General features: G+C 45.1%; 1 protein-coding gene across 1 annotated transcript in view; it reads left to right on the forward strand.

Moving 5' to 3' along the window:
- Positions 1-12406, forward strand: part of LOC106581290 (chordin) — a 28183-nt gene extending 15777 nt beyond the window's left edge. Inside the window, exons 10-21 of the mRNA XM_014163252.3 lie at positions 1113-1260; positions 2817-2923; positions 3070-3349; positions 5108-5349; positions 5505-5618; positions 8166-8357; positions 8635-8728; positions 9056-9112; positions 9916-10019; positions 10179-10436; positions 10892-10985; positions 11178-12406. Of these exons, the coding sequence (XP_014018727.3) occupies positions 1113-1260; positions 2817-2923; positions 3070-3349; positions 5108-5349; positions 5505-5618; positions 8166-8357; positions 8635-8728; positions 9056-9112; positions 9916-10019; positions 10179-10436; positions 10892-10985; positions 11178-11242 (1755 nt within the window). The 3' untranslated portion in view covers positions 11243-12406. The remainder of the gene's footprint in view (positions 1-1112; positions 1261-2816; positions 2924-3069; positions 3350-5107; positions 5350-5504; positions 5619-8165; positions 8358-8634; positions 8729-9055; positions 9113-9915; positions 10020-10178; positions 10437-10891; positions 10986-11177) is intronic.
- Positions 12407-16959: the final 4553 nt, after the last annotated feature.

Consider the following 16959-nt stretch of genomic DNA (forward strand, 5'->3'; position numbering starts at 1 on the left):
TCTCTCTTTTGGCTCAACCCTGTCCATCGATTTATAGTACACGGATATGTGTATTGAAATGGGGCCATAAAAGTCACGTTTATTCACCACGGTCATACATCTGTCATATTAATACAAACTCTCTATTTCAAACTCTGTCTATCTCAAACTGTCTATTTCAAACTCTGTCTATCTCAAACTGTCTAGTTCAAACTCTGTCTATTTCAGACTCTGTCTATTTCAGACTCTGTCTATTTCAGACTCTGTCTATTTCAGACTCTGTCTATTTCAGACTCTGTCTATTTCAAACTCTGTCTATTTCAGACTCTGTCTATTTCAGACTCTGTCTATTTCAGACTCTGTCTATTTCAGACTCTGTCTATTTCAGACTCTGTCTATTTCAAACTCTGTCTATTTCAGACTCTGTCTATTTCAGACTCTGTCTATTTCAGACTCTGTCTATTTCAAACTCTGTCTATTTCAAACTCTGTCTATTTCAGACTCTGTCTATTTCAGACTCTGTCTATTTCAAACTCTGTCTATTTCAGACTCTGTCTATTTCAGACTCTGTCTATTTCAGACTCTGTCTATTTCAAACTCTGTCTATTTCAAACTCTGTCTATTTCAGACTCTGTCTATTTCAAACTCTGTCTATTTCAAACTCTGTCTATTTCAGACTCTGTCTATTTCAGACTCTGTCTATTTCAAACTCTGTCTATTTCAAACTCTGTCTATTTCAGACTCTGTCTATTTCAGACTCTGTCTATTTCAGACTCTGTCTATTTCAAACTCTGTCTATCTCAAACTCTGTCTATCTCAAACTCTGTCTATCTCAAACTGAAAGTGGATGCAATGTGTGAGATATTAACCCCAATGCAAGCCATATTGTCGGTGTGTGTTGAGTTTGTGAGCCTGTTTGTGTGTATGTATGTGTGGTGGGGGGGTTGTTGAGAGAGACAGAGAGATTGTGTTGTAGTGACATAATGAGTGTGTTTCAGTGTCTGTTTGTGAGTTTATCTATTATCTGTTATCTATTATCACCTTTCTGTGTTTGTTTGTGATAAGTCTAGTAAGAGATTTGGGTTTGGTTGTTCTGACGTTGTATCACCATTTCTCCAACTCTCTACCTTTAGGACACAGACTTTGCTGAGGTGCTGACAGACCTGAACAGTCGGGAGCTCTTCTGGTTGTCAAGGGGCCAGCTGGTGATCACCGTGGAAACTGAGGGCCAGGACCCCCGACACATCTCCGGCTTCATCACCGGCAGGAAATCATGTGACAGTAAGCGCCACACCCCTTTATGTAGAACAATCAAACACTCAGCGAACAGTCAGCCACTCACACAGGTGATGGGTTGAATCGATTTGTTTGGAAGTTACTCGAGTCGCTCAACATCACACAAACAACCTTCATTCCATCACTCTGTCATCCTGTCACACCTGAACAGAGGACAGTCAGAGACCTACTGTAGGAGGAAAGTGTTTTGTCTTTCAGTTCACTTGTTCTCCTTCTTTTCCTCCATGGTTGTTTTTAGCGATTCTCTCTCTTCTAGAAATACTCCCTCCTTCCTTCCATCTCTTCATTCTTTCAAGTCTTATCACAGGAGTAAAGCCATGTTTATAGCTCCGCTTTTTGACTTGGTGGTCCACCAAGACGGGGAGCGCTGGTGTGTGTCGTAGACAAAGTCTGAGACATTTCAGCATGCACGTGTTCCAATCAAGCGACTCTAACACAAACATACTTATATACTTAGATCACACTCACACACACGTTGTCTTTTTCATACGCTCACACACTTGTGTGTACACACACGAACACACGAACACACAAACACACACACACACCGGGCGCTGCCAAGGTCACATTCTGCTGGACTTCACTCTCCATACTGGTGTTCCAGCTCCATGATTAACAGCTTGACGTTATGTGTGAAGAATTCAACCCAACACACTTGTTTCACTCTCTTCTTACATCTCTCTCTTTCTCTGCATTCTTCTCAACATCTCTTATCTGTCTATCTCTCTCTCTGCCTGTCTCTCCATCTTGTTCTGTTCTTTCTCTGTGTTGAACTGCTTCCCCTGTATCACTCCCATTCTGCCTTTCTTTGTGTAGCTTTCTCCCTTCTTTTATTTTCCTTCTCTATTTGTCTTTCCCTGTCTGTCTTCTAAGCCCCTCCGTGTTCAACAAGGGTTACCTCATCCCAAGGTTATGGGTTAGCAGGTGGGGGTACATCATTTAAGATACAATTTTCTCTTTTGAGATTACAAACACATACACTCACCCTAAAGTTCTGTGTGGATGGGTTGTGCTGTATTCATTCCCCGTGATTGTCCCCACTGGTGGAGGGATGACATGGTGTGTGTGTGTGTGTGTGTGTGTGTGTGTGTGTGTGTGTGTGTGTGTGTGTGTGTGTGTGTGCGTGCGTGCGTCTTTCTACAGGGGAGACGTGAGAGAATGTGTTCTGGCCCTCTCTCGGCTCCCCCCTGTCTGGCTCTCCAGACTAACATGGTGAATTATAACACGACAGAGAGCATTGCCTCATCTCGCATGCAAGAGCTGCCTCATCATCACACTCAGATTAGTCTGTAGTCATCTGGGTGTGAAATGGAAAGGGGACAATGTTTTGAGATCAGAGTCAGGGAGACCCTACTCACTATCTCATCATCCTTTCTCGTTTCACCTTCCATTTACTTTTTGGAAACATGAAAAGGTCCAAGTGTGGCACTGCGTGTTCATCTGTTATGTAATAGCAAGGATTTAAGATATGATTTACTCCATTTTTTTCCCTCTCTCATTTTTCTCTCTCCCTCCTCTACTCCCTGTCTTTCTCTCTCCAGCCATCCAGAGTGTCATGTCCAGTGGTGATGCATTGACAGCAGGGAAGACAGGCGGTGTGGGATCAGCATTCTTTCATCTCCATGATAATGGCACCCTGGACTACCAGGTATGGATCTGAACTGAACTGAATTGATTTGAACTTTAAAGAACTGAATCAAATGGAATTGTACTGTCACTATTTACATAACTGAACCGAACCAAACCACACTGAACTGAACCACCAAACCAACCCATATCCTGCTCCATCCACAGGTCCAGCTAGTGGGGGTATCCAGTGAGGTGGTGGGTTTGACCATCGAGCTAAAGCCTCGGCGGCGCAGTAAGCGCTCCGTGCTGTACGACCTAACTCCAGAGTTCGACAGGCCCAGCGGGCGGGCGGCGGGAAGCTGGAGTCGTGTAGAGGCACGTCACATCCACATGCTGCTGCAGAATGAACTGTTCATCAACGTGGCTACCGCACACAGCCAGGAGGGGGAGCTACGCGGACAGATCAAAGCCCTGCTCTACAGCGGCCTGGAGGCGCCCAGACACGGTGAGACACTGACCTCAGACCAGAGCACTAGGGCTGAATCCTAAAGCACCCCCTTCCCCTAGCCCCTCCAGTTGTGGATTCACACGCGCCTCCACCATATGCACAAAGCTGATGGAGTCAAAATTATGGAAGGTGTAGGTACTAATTAGCCCTCCGAAAGCCAGCTACGCTGACGCCACATTATTTTTGAGTTTGCGGAATTCCACACAACTGAATGGATAGGCGGGCATAAATATTAGCCACCTGTCTTAAATTGGGAGGTATTTCATACGTTACATGTGTCAAGCCTCGAAATCAATGTTTAACAGTTACTGAGGTTTATATCTTGTAAAACGAAAGGGACATTTTTATCATTTGAATTTATGAAGTTTTATTATTTAAATGTATAACATGAATCGCATCATTCAAGTCATGTGTGTCCCAAAGTTGATGGTTTTATTGATCCCCTCGCCACTCTGAAAGTCACCCTCTGAGTTTCCTCAGTAACATGTGACAATGGAGGGCCCTCTGAGAGTGATGGTAAGGGTGAGGGACTGGTTTGGGATTCACTGTAGCGTAACTCAAATACGCTTAGGTTGAGTAAATGCAAAGGTCAGGGGTGGCGAACTCCAGTCCTCTAGACTAGAGTCACAGTGTCCACAGAATCTTCTTCATAAAGTATCTGAAAGACAACTCCAGTCCTCTAGACTAGAGTCACAGTGTCCACAGAATCTTCTTCATAAAGTATCTGAAAGACAACTCCAGTCCTCTAGACTAGAGTCACAGTGTCCACAGAATCTTCTTCATAAAGTATCTGAAAGACAACTCCAGTCCTCTAGACTAGAGTCAGTGTCCACAGAATCTTCTTCATAAAGTATCTGAAAGACAACTCCAGTCCTCTAGACTAGAGTCACAGTGTCCACAGAATCTTCTTCATAAAGTATCTGAAAGACAACTCCAGTCCTCTAGACTAGAGTCACAGTGTCCACAGAATCTTCTTCATAAAGTATCTGAAAGACAACTCCAGTCCTCTAGACTAGAGTCAGTGTCCACAGAATCTTCTTCATAAAGTATCTGAAAGACAACTCCAGTCCTCTAGACTAGAGTCACAGTGTCCACAGAATCTTCTTCATAAAGTATCTGAAAGACAACTCCAGTCCTCTAGACTAGAGTCACAGTGTCCACAGAATCTTCTTCATAAAGTATCTGAAAGACAACTCCAGTCCTCTAGACTAGAGTCAGTGTCCACAGAATCTTCTTCATAAAGTATCTGAAAGACAACTCCAGTCCTCTAGACTAGAGTCACAGTGTCCACAGAATCTTCTTCATAAAGTATCTGAAAGACAACTCCAGTCCTCTAGACTAGAGTCACAGTGTCCACAGAATCTTCTTCATAAAGTATCTGAAAGACAACTCCAGTCCTCTAGACTAGAGTCAGTGTCCACAGAATCTTCTTCATAAAGTATCTGAAAGACAACTCCAGTCCTCTAGACTAGAGTCACAGTGTCCACAGAATCTTCTTCATAAAGTATCTGAAAGACAACTCCAGTCCTCTAGACTAGAGTCACAGTGTCCACAGAATCTTCTTCATAAAGTATCTGAAAGACAACTCCAGTCCTCTAGACTAGAGTCAGTGTCCACAGAATCTTCATAAAGTATCTGAAAGACAACTCCAGTCCATGTTTGGGTGAAAAACATCGATCCCAATTTGACATTATTCTCTTTAACTCTAGTCTTTTGCTTTTCATATTTAACCCTCTCTACCCTCTCCTTCGCCAGAGATCCCTGTCCCTCTGGCAGGCCAGTTTGTGGCTCCTCCAGTCCTGACCAGTGCTGGGGGCCATGCCTGGGTGTCTGTGGACGAGCGCTGTCACCTCCATTATGAGATCGTGGTGGCAGGCCTCAGTAAAGCTGATGACCTCACAGTCAACGCCCACCTCCACGGATTGGCTGAAATCGGAGAACTAGACGAACGCAGCACCAATCACAAGAGACTGCTGACAGGGTTCTACGGTTCTCAGGTAGGCAGAGGAAGACACATGAATAATCACAAACACACATGAACAACTTTGTCATGACAGTATGATATAGAGAATGTCTACAACAGACTCTTATTCCATTCTCTCTCTCTCTGTCTGTCTTTCTGTCTCTCTCTCTCTCGGTGTCTCTCTCTCAGGCCCAGGGTGTGTTGAAGGACATCAGTGTAGAGTTGTTGCGTCACCTGGACAGAGGGACAGCCTTCATCCAGGTCAGCACCAAGGTCAACACCAGAGGAGAGATACGCGGACGGGTGAGTAGGACCACAGCCGTAACACAATCCCTCCACAACCATAACTCAACCACTCTAAACCATACCTCACTCTTAATGTCAACCCACACCCTTCAGTTTGATCATGCATTATTGGAATATATTGAGGATTATAGAGATGGAGCGATGACAGGTGGCAGAGAGGAGGGAGGTGAGGCTCCTCAGGGCCCTAGTCAGCTGAGAGTTAATGTGTGTGTATTTGTGTGTGTTGATTGCTCACTTAGCCAGTGTGAGGCCACACAGACACGCACTCTCACTGGCAGGTGGTCTTGTGTTTTCTGAGACGTTTTGGTGAAAAATAAAGGTTTGTGAGGACACACACACCCTCACACACCCTCAAACAAACACATCGTTACACGCTAACATATTTGCAGGTGGCCTGGTTGATGATTTTGTCTTAGCTGCCAGTGGTTAGAATGAGAGAAAGAAATGTGTAAGAACACACAAACACAGTAATGTCCGGCAGTTTTAATAGCAAACAGATCTGACACAAACAGCCATCTGCCGTGGAGCCGTGGGCAGAATGCCAGCTGAACGCACCATTTAGGACTAATTAACAAGTACTCTTTACAACGAGCCACAAGGCAGGTGTGTCCAACCAATCATTAGCATCCTAACCTCTGTCTTCCCCCTCTCTCCCTCCTTCCTTCCTCCTCATTGCTCTCCTTCTCTCTGTCCCTCCTCTTATTCTCCCTTTCTCATGCTCACCCTTTTCTGCCCCTCTCTCTCTCTCAAGTCAATTTCAATTTAAGGGGCTTTATTGGCATGGGAAACATATGCTTGCATTGCCAAAGCAAGTGAAATAGATAATAAACAAAAGTGAAATAAACAATAAAAAAAATAACAGTAAACATTACACTCACAAAAGTTCCAAAAGAATAAAGACTTTTCAAATGTCATTTTATGTATTTAAAAAAATATATATATTTCACCTTTATTTAACCAGGTAGGCTAGTTGAGAACAAGTTCTCATTTGCAACTGCGACCTGGCCAAGATAAAGCAAAGCAATTCGACACATACAACAACACAGAGTTACACATGAAATAAACAAAACATACAGTCAATAATACAGTAGGAAAAAAATTAAAATATTAATAATAAGTAAACTAAAAGTCTGTATACAGTGAGTGCAAATGAGGTGAGATAAGGGAGTTAAGGCAATAAATAGGCCATGGTGGCGAAGTAATTACAATATAGCAATTAATCACTGGAATGGTAGATGTGCAGAAGATGAATGTGCAAGTAGATACTGGGGTGCAAAGGAGCAAGATAAATAAATAAATACATTATGGGGATGAGGTAGATAGATGGGCTGTTTACAGATGAGCTATGTACAGGTGCAGTGATCTGTGAGCTGCTCTGACAGCTGGTGCTTAAAGTTAGTGAGGGAGATATGAGTCTCCAGCTTCAGTGATTTTTGCAGTTCGTTCCAGTCATTGGCAGCAGACAACTGGAAGGAAAGGCGACCAAAGGATGAATTGGCTTTGGGGGTGACCAGTGAGATATACCTGCTGGAGCGCGTGCTATGTGCAAATAGTTAAAGTACAAAAGGGAAAATAAATAAACATAAATATGGGTTGTATTTACAATGGTGCTTTTTCTTCACTGGTTGCCCTTTTCTTGTGGCAACAGGTCACAAATCTTGCTGCTGTGATGGCACACTGTGGTATTTCACCCAATAGATATGGGAGTTTATCAAAATTGGGTTTGTTTTCTAATTCTTTGTGGATCTGTGTAATCTGAGGAAAATATGTGTCTTTAATATGGTCATACATTTGGCAGGAGGTTAGGAAGTGCAGCTCAGTTTCCACCTCATTTTGTGGGCAGTGTGCACATCTTCTCTTGGGAGCCAGGTCTGCCTACGGCGGCCTTTCTCAATAGCAAGGCTATGCTCACTGAGTCTGTACATAGTCAAAGCTTTCCTTAAGTTTGGGTCAGTCACAGTGGTCAGCTATTCTGCCACTGTGTACTCTCTGCTTAGGGACAAATAGCATTCTAGTTTGCTCTGTTTTTTTGTTTATTTATATTTTTGTTTTCTCATGATTTGGTTGGGCCTAATTGTGATGCTGTCCTGGGGCTCTGTGGGGTCTGTTTGTGTTTGTGAACAGAGTCCCAGGACCAGCTTGGCTGAGTGGATTCTTCTCCAGGTTCATCTCTGTAGGTGATGGATTTGTTATGGAAGGTTTGGGAATCGCTTCCTTTTAGGTGGTTGTAGAATTTAACAGCTCTTTTCTGGATTTTGATCATTAGCTGGTATCGGCCTAATTCTGCTCTGCATGCATTATTCGTTTTTTTACCTTGTACACTGAGGATATTTTTGCAGAATTCTGCATGCAGAGACTCAATTTGGTGTTTGTCCCATTTTGTGAATTCTTGGTTGGTGAGCGGACCCCAGACCTCACAACCATAAAGGGCAATGGGTTCTATAACTGATTCAAGTATTTTTAGCCAGACCCTAATTGGTACGTCGAATCACTCTCTCATGCTCGCCCGGTCTTTCTTTCTCCTCCCTGCTTCTCTCCCTACAGGTCCATGTGCCTAATAACTGTGAGTTTGGGACAAAGGGTGAGGTGGAGTTGGCGGAGTTTGATGACCTGTTTGTGCGTGATCCTGAGGAACTAAAGAAAGACCCCCACACCTGTTTCTTCGAGAGTCAACACCACGCCCACGGCTCACTCTGGACCCCCAACTACAACCACTGTTTCACCTGCAGCTGTCAGGTAGGACTGTTCCAACTACAACCACTGTTTCACCTGCAGCTGTCAGGTAGGACTGTTCCAACTACAACCACGAGGAGGCGCTCAAGTTACACATTAAATTAGTGCTCGTTTCCCAGACACAAATTATGTCTAGTCCGATGGAGAATCTAGAAGTCTTGAGAATCTAGAAGTAAAGTTTCTACTTCTATATTGAATGACATTGTGTCTAACCACCCTCTCTCTTCTTCTGTCCATTTTTCTCCTCCCTCATCCCTCCATCTCTCTGTCCTCCCTGTAGAAGCGCACAGTGATCTGTGACCCGGTCATCTGTCCAGTCCTCACCTGCTCCCGCACCATCCAGCCTGATGACAAGTGCTGCCCCATGTGTGTTGGTGAGTGTGTGTGTGTGTTGGTGAGGTGTGTGTGTGTGTGTGTGTGTGTGTGTGTGTGTGTGTGTGTGTGTGTGTGTGTGTGTGTGTGTGTGTGTGTTGGTGAGTGTGTGTTGGTGAGTGTGTGTGTGTGTGTGTGTGTGTGTGTGTGTGTGTGTGTGTGTGTGTGTGTGTGTGTGTGTGTGTGTGTTACTATGTTCGAATAGGATTATGTGCTTGACTGTGTTTTTCTTATTCTTGAAAGGAATATTCTTGACAGGGCACCCCATTACGGTCGCAAAGCTGTGAAATAATACTTTCCTGTGTCTGTTTCCCCTGTCTGTCCTTTAGAGAGGAAAAACTCCAAGGATATGAAGACTCCAGAGAGGCTAGACGAGCATCCAGAAGGTTCTGAACCATCTCTCTGTCTGACTGTCACTCCTCCTCTTCCTCGCTCTCTCCATCTGTCTGGTCCTCTATCTCTCCCTCCCAGGAGGCACTCATTCTGTCTCTCTGTCACCCTCCCTCCTCTCCTTCTGTCTGGTCCTCTATCTCTCCCTCCCAGGAGGCACTCATTCTGTCTCTGTGTCACCCTCCCTCCTCTCCTTCTGTCTGGTCCTCTATCTCTCCCTCCCAGGAGGCACTCATTCTGTCTCTCTGTCACCCTCCCTCCTCTCCTTCTGTCTGGTCCTCTATCTCTCCCTCCCAGGAGGCACTCATTCTGTCTCTCTGTCACCCTCCCTCCTCTCCTTCTGTCTGGTCCTCTATCTCTCCCTCCCAGGAGGCACTCATTCTGTCTCTCTGTCACCCTCCCTCCTCTCCTTCTGTCTGGTCCTCTATCTCTCCCTCCCAGGAGGCACTCATTCTGTCTCTCTGTCACCCTCCCTCCTCTCCTTCTGTCTGGTCCTCTATCTCTCCCTCCCAGGAGGCACTCATTCTGTCTCTCTGTCACCCTCCCTCCTCTCCTTCTGTCTGGTCCTCTATCTCTCCCTCCCAGGAGGCACTCATTCTGTCTCTCTGTCACCCTCCCTCCTCTCCTTCTGTCTGGTCCTCTATCTCTCCCTCACCCTCCATCCTGTAAATCTGTCTGGTTCCCTCTGTGTCTTTGTGCCAACAGACATGTTTTACCTCTGAGATTGATATGCATTTCCAATGCTAAGTGTCCTCTATTTCTCTCATCCCCCCCCCCCCTCTCTCTCGCTCTCTCTCAGGTTGTTACTTTGAGGGGGACCAGAAGATGCATGCTCCTGGGTCTACCTGGCATCCATTCGTCCCTCCATTTGGCTACATTAAGTGTGCCCTCTGCACCTGCAAGGTAGGCCTCTAGGTTATTCCGTCACAGCTAGCATGATGTAAGTCCATAAGTGATGCTAACATAATTATAAACATGACTATTAATCTTTCTTCAGCTTCCTAGAATGTAATGTAAATTCCGCAAATTTCCCATTGTGTCCTTCCTCCTCCACTCCTGTAGGGGGCGACAGGCGAGGTGCACTGTGAGAAGGTGACGTGTCCAGCCCTGACCTGCAGTCGTCCGGTACGCCGTAGCCCATCAGACTGCTGTAAGGAATGTCTGGAGGAAGACAAACCCCCCCTGGAGCACGCTGACATGATGCAGGCAGACGGGACGAGTCACTGCAAGTTTGGGAAGAACTTCTACCAGAACAGTGACAACTGGCACCCCCGTGTGCCCCTGATGGGAGAGATGAAGTGCATCACCTGCTGGTGTGACGTGAGTATTACAGAGAGTCAGGGACCAGTCAGGAACAAGTCTCTTACATAATACAGCCACTTAGAGTGGGTTTGGACCTGTTGCCAAGCAACACATTTCAAGACAAAAAAGCTTCAGACTGTTGGGCCTAAACCCCAAAGAGCAAAAGAGAAAAAGCCCTAGAGAACTCCCTATGTTTCAGTAAACCTTTACAAAAACCCAGACTCAAGGTTTCTTCAGACTTTTTCCATGCCACTGTGATACGTTTTTGCGGATAGAAGAGGGATGTTTCAGACTTGGTTGAGCTTCATAGCTGTAGGGATGGGGGGACTTGGGGAACTCTGGGATTTGGAGTTGAGAAGCATGGAGCATTTTCTGGTTTCTCAGCATTGTGAGGTGTTTTCCTAATGTACCTCCCTCTGTCTCTCTCTCCCTCCTTCCTCTCTCTCTCTTTCTTTCTCCCCCTCTTTCTCCAGCATGGTGTGACTAAGTGTCAGAGGAAACAGTGTCCGGTACTGACCTGTAGTAACATCACCCGCCGGGAGGACATGTGCTGTCCTGAGTGCCAAGGTAAGACAAACACACACACACACACACACACATACATACATACATACACACCATGCTCCCTAACCAGAACATCTGAGTACACATGCTTGACATAGCGAGACATGCTCTCAATCCTGATGACATGCTTTCAAACAGTGATGATTCATGTAGTAATCATAGATTCATTCATATTGGATTGTCTCTTTTGTTTAGATTCCAAAGAGGAAGAGGAGGAGCTGATGAAAGTTCCGGAAAAGAAGAACAGCTGGAGACACTGAGCTGAGACCGCCTCTCCACCCGCATCCCCCCTTTTACCTTCTCCTCACCCCCACCATGACCCCCCTCCCCTCGCTCTCTACCTACCCCCTCATGGGGAGACCTAGACCTGCACACTGGGTCAGCTAACACCCCCTAAAGCCAAGATGATCCTCCTGCCCCGACCCACAACCCCCCTGTCCACTCCCACCCCTTAGTCAACCTCTGGATTGTAACGAAGGAAGGAAAGACAAGCAGAGAAAAAGAAGGAGAAAGAGGAGCACCAAGGTGTCATGGAAGGGACTGAGGACGTACAGTCCACAGAGACTAACTGAAAGAATGGAAAGAAAGGACCAAAGAGAGATGAAATGGACCAACATAACTGCTGCAGCTGTGTTTTTGACTGGTATCTCCTTTGAAATTTGACTTTTTTGCTTGTTTTCTATTTCTAGTTTTTTTGCTTCCTCTTGGTGAATATTACCCTTTCAAAAATCACACACAATTACCCTTCATATTGGAATACCGGGACACAAGGTGACACTGTTTGTTGTTTAGTTGTTAAAATGGATGTATTGGTAGTCTTGATTAGGACTTCTTTCTGAAGTTTCAGCCCTAAGTTGTGTTTGTGCATACTCACTTTTGAGTGTGTGTGTGTGTGTGTGTGTGTGTGTGTGTGTGTGTGTGTGTGTGTGTGTGTGTGTGTGTGTGCGTGGGTGGGTGCGTGTGTGTGTTTACCAGTGGTAAAAAGGCTTGCTAAACAGTGCCACCAACATACGAGGCAGTAAACTTACTGGGTGGCTAGATGGAAACACACACACACAGAACAGACTGAGCATCACTGACTGTCTCATAAACCAGCACCACACATATGTTCTCTTATCCCATCCAGTCAGCACCAATAGAACACTTCCCTTGGAAAAGCATAACACACCCAAGAATCTATTCGAACTGCTTACTGAAGAGATTAGAATATACAGTAAGTTTACATGAACATCTGTTTTAGATTTATTTACAACTCTGACCTGTATTGCACCTCTTCATGTGCTCGTCCATCATATTATCTTTTTCTCATTTCAGTAATATGTGTAATTATTTTATAATACTTTGTATTAGTGTTGTTATTTTTATGAATCTTGCTTGTATTTATTGAACGTGTGAAGGAAAAAATAAAAGTTGTTCGTAATAAATTGTCTTTTGACAATTTTGTTGAAATCCATAACTTTTTCCGCTATCCTCCTCTCTTCTCTCTTTATCTTAATCTCTATCTCTCTTTCATTTCTTCTCTTCACTCTTCCATTTCCTGTATCAACTGGTTCCACTTTCTTTCTCCTAACTTTATTTGGTCTCTCTCTCTCTCTCTCTCTCTCTCTCTCTCTCTCTCTCCACATACATGTATGACCACATACCTATGGAGATGACAGGCCATTTTGACCTGACTTGCTCTCTCTGTCCTCTCTCTCTTTTCTTGCTCTCTTCCCCTCTGATCTGTCTGTTTTCCTTCCTTCTCCCTCTCTCCTCCTCCCTTGTTGTGTCCAGCTGGATTTGAGGAATGGGGAAATGTGACAAACAGACGTAGCTCCCCTACTCTCTCTCTCTCCTCTCTCTCTCTCTCTCTCCCTCTCCATCAGATGGCACTCTCTCTTTCTTTTCCTCTGCTTTGTTCCATAGACACACACCACATGTGTTCTATAGCACCCACAATGCACTCTGTCCCTGAAGGAATACTCTCTCTCACACATACAGAGACACACACACGCACACACAATCACAATGACACAGCCAAAGGACAGACAGACTGGAACATAAACACACATGCACAGATGTGCACAGATGTACACAGGTACACACTCTGCCCCTGAAGAATGAACACACACACACACAGGTTAGTGTTTTTCCATCATGAATTTTGTTCTGGAGGCAGCTCTGCATTGTTGTCCCTAGCTGGCACAGCCACAAAGTCTTAAAATCTGTTTTTAAACGTAACCTTAACCATACTGCAAATCCATCTGCCTCACCCTAACCTTAAATTAAGACAAAAAAGCTCATTTTTGTTTTCAGTACTTTTTACAATATAGCCAATTTTTACTTTGCAGCTGGTCTATTTAAGGGGAAATTGCTCAGTTCTGCCTCCAGGACAAGACTCATGACAACAAACGTCAACCTGCCACATGCACACTGATTCAGCCAAAGGACACAGACTGAACATCTACCGCTCCCCCTATGGGCAGGTAAATAGTACTGACATAAATCACTTCCTATGGTAGAGCCAGCTGGTTGTGAGCATGCCCAGCTGCACCTGCTGACCTTTCCCTTAGCAGAGAGACGCCATGTTGTAAAGCCGCCAGCCATCTAACCAGCCAGCAGCCACACAGCTGGAGGCTAGGGTCAAAGGTCAACAATGCTGAGCTATGGCTCTGTTCCGACAGCCTGGATCAGAGGCATGTCTACTGACTGGCTGGGGGAGGGAGGGAGGGACGGAAGTATGTGGGTCTGCATCTGCATGCCATGGTGTGGGTGCATTTTCATGGCACATTCCTGTCTCTCTGTGGGTAAGTGTTCACTCCTTCTCTCTTACCCCCTCTCTCCTTTCTCTCCCTCCATCTCTCCTCCTGTCTCTCCCTCTCCCTCTCGCTACGTGGCTTTGTGGGCCACAGGGCCTTTGAAAAGCCTCTTAAATCTCTGACAGCACAGGGCTCAGCTCCACAATAACCCCCTATAGCAGACAGCACACCCAGGGACACAGCCCCACCCAGACTGGGCTAGGAGAAAGTTACAGGGGAACTCTGTCTGAAAAGACGAGACGCAGTGCTTTAGAAGTCTATACCTCTTCATTGTAGGTTGAAGGTCGAAGGTTACAGTGCCCTTTGAGGCAGCAAATGATAAAGGACAGGAGTTGAATGAGGAGAGAAGAAAACAGTAGTCGAAGAAAGTGTGGGGTTATAAAAAGGGGAGCGAATGGGAGATAAAAGAAGATAGGAGCAGAGAGCAGATAGAGAGTGTGGAGCGAGAGATAGAGGAGAGAACAGGAGGAGGAGGAGAGACTTGCTATTGTCCTAGTGTGACCCAGGGCTGTTTAACTTTCTCCAGGAGTAGTTACAAAGGGAGAGATGGGTAAACAAGGCTCCTGCATCATCAAACCCAGAGAGAAAGAGAGAGAGGGGAGGTAGAGTTCAAGAATCAAAGAGGAAGAGAGACACAGACAGTAAGGGTTTTCCCTTACTGTCCAGGAATTAGCGACTCTGCAAACAAACAAGCTACTAACACTCATTGTTCACACATGCATGCACGCACACACACACTACGTTAATCCATTCAGTCCTTTCTGTTGTTCCCCTACAGAGGTCTACTTTGACCTCTAGTGGTCACTGGCGGAAACTGCAGTGAATTCTTGAACGAGTTAGATTAAGGACTGGAAACTTGACATCCAGGCATCAGTTTGTCTATGGGTACCACACTTCCTGGGACATGAGAAAGCCAAGGGCCATTCCTGCAGAGTAACAAGGAAAAGGAGACCATTTCTGAGCAGTCACTCAGATTATAGATTTAATATAATATTGATATTGTTTTAATATTATTGTTTTATTATTGTTATAAAATTATTGTTATAATATTATTGTTTTATTATTGTTATAATATTATTGTTATAATATTATTGTTTTATTATTGTTATAATATTATTGTTAATTTTTTTTTATATATTATTGTTTTATTGCCATCTGCTGGATTCAGTGAGTATTACAGGAGACTGGAGAGAAAACAAGAGAGCAGACTGGCTGATATTTGATTAAACATGACCAGGGTATGACTTACATAAAATGTCTGATCTGTCATTGTTGAATAGATCCTCTATATGCTGGGGCTCACATAGTGATTCGCTTGCCTTGTACATGACACTTCATGCAGGGCTGGGGCAAGGAGTGGGGTTTATTAAGAGCTGCATAGAGGGAGGGAGGGAAGGAGAGAAGAGGATTGGGAAGAGAAGAGGATGGGGAGAGGAGAGGAGAAGATTTAGAGGACTGGATAGAGAGACAGGGGAGGAAGGAGGGAGGGAGATGAGAGCGTTTTGGGGGCTGTATAGAGGAAAATGCGAGGAAGAAAGGAATTAAGGGAGAGGAGAGCAGAGCAGAGAAGAGGCGACTTTAAGTGAGACTTTGTGTCTCCAGTGCTCTTTACAAGTAGCGTAATAACTCTAAACTAAGGAATATTTCTAACAGAGTAATCAACCAAAATAAATCCCAAGAGCACTTCAAGCCCACGGCTTCCATGTGTATTGGATTCTTCTGCATTCCATTACCGTGATAAATCTTCCATTCCTAAACTTGTCCCAGTAGCCTAGTTCCACTCTAGGATGAATCCAGGCTTTGAGCCTGTCCGGTCACGCACTAGTTGAAAGACAGCGTGAGAGGGCAACAATAGGTTTGCAGAATCAAATTACATTATTGAATTTGGCGTCCCCACGCGCTCCCATCTTCACACTGCGTTGGCTAACGAAATACAGGGCCACGGAGTGTAATTGAACAATGCAGTAGGGCAAAACGACGTCCCAAAACAATTAACGTCGAGATGAATGTGCCAGGTATGGCACATTTGAGTCTAATTTGGTTATTTTCTCTCAGTTTTAAACCCAATTGATTTTTTTAATCTGCTTTATTGACGACAAGGGGGTTCTGTATGTCCCTGTCAAGTGACTTATGGCCATAATTAATGGACCTATATTTTGTCTCGTTCATTAATTAACTATCAGTCTATGAGGGAAACACCTGGAGGATTCCTTCCCGGTCCGAAATCAGTAATGGCTCCGGAGCTGAGACACAAATTACAGCCATAGCCACTTTACCTCCAGAATCCAGATCCATCTTCAGACCCGGCGTTTTCCAAACTGAGATGGACGTGGCAGCGTCGGCACGTTACTGCTTACTGTGCTGTGTAGACTACTGTGTCGGACTGGGCTGGGCTGGAAAAGACGATAGCCTAGACATATGGCTGAAGGCATGAATGATGAACCGAACCTACCGCTTTCCCGTCAGACGCCATGGGCTCGCGCATTACCACAGCTCCCCATGGCTCGAGAAACAGACGAGCCCAGTCAACCCAGCATAGACGCAGCATGAATAAGCATGCATCTCACGCAGTACTTTTCACACTCAAAGCCTCTGTGTTTTAATTGCCGTTTGTCGGGCAGAGCTCATCTAAAAAAAATACCCAAGTTAACTGCACTCGTGTGCGTCAGGGTAGCACAGAGGGAACGAATCAACGACACACTCAAAGCAAAGGGGAGGGGGTATTCATTATTTGACTCATATTTTAATTAAACCCTATGGTGTCATTTTGAATTAGCCTATCGGCATGAACTTATTATAGGCTTCTCCTTACGAAACTGATACCCGAAGCCTATCAATCCCTATCCTACTCTGATCAACACCACATGTGGAGGCGCAAGTGGAGCAGAAAGAGCTGGGCAGTAACAGTTGCTGCGGCAGCACCCGCATTGCAACACAGAATCGATGTACCGCTGTACCAGCATGGGCAAGACTAGCTGTTGCATGCATGGGTTTCGTTTCTATCCCCCCTCCAAAATAACGAGACAGATCCCGTTGACGTCACGTCCTCTGATACCTATAGCTATCTGTATGTGTATTCCCTCGCAACTTGATAGGTTGAACAGGGAATGCGGCTTGAGAAATTCCGGTTGGAAGTTGGGCTGAACAGCACGATTTCTCATCATCAGCGAAGCACAAGG

Source organism: Salmo salar, chromosome 20, assembly GCF_965601325.2.
Source record: "Salmo salar chromosome 20, fSalSal1, whole genome shotgun sequence".
In the NCBI taxonomy this organism is placed as follows: Eukaryota; Metazoa; Chordata; class Actinopteri; order Salmoniformes; family Salmonidae; genus Salmo; species Salmo salar.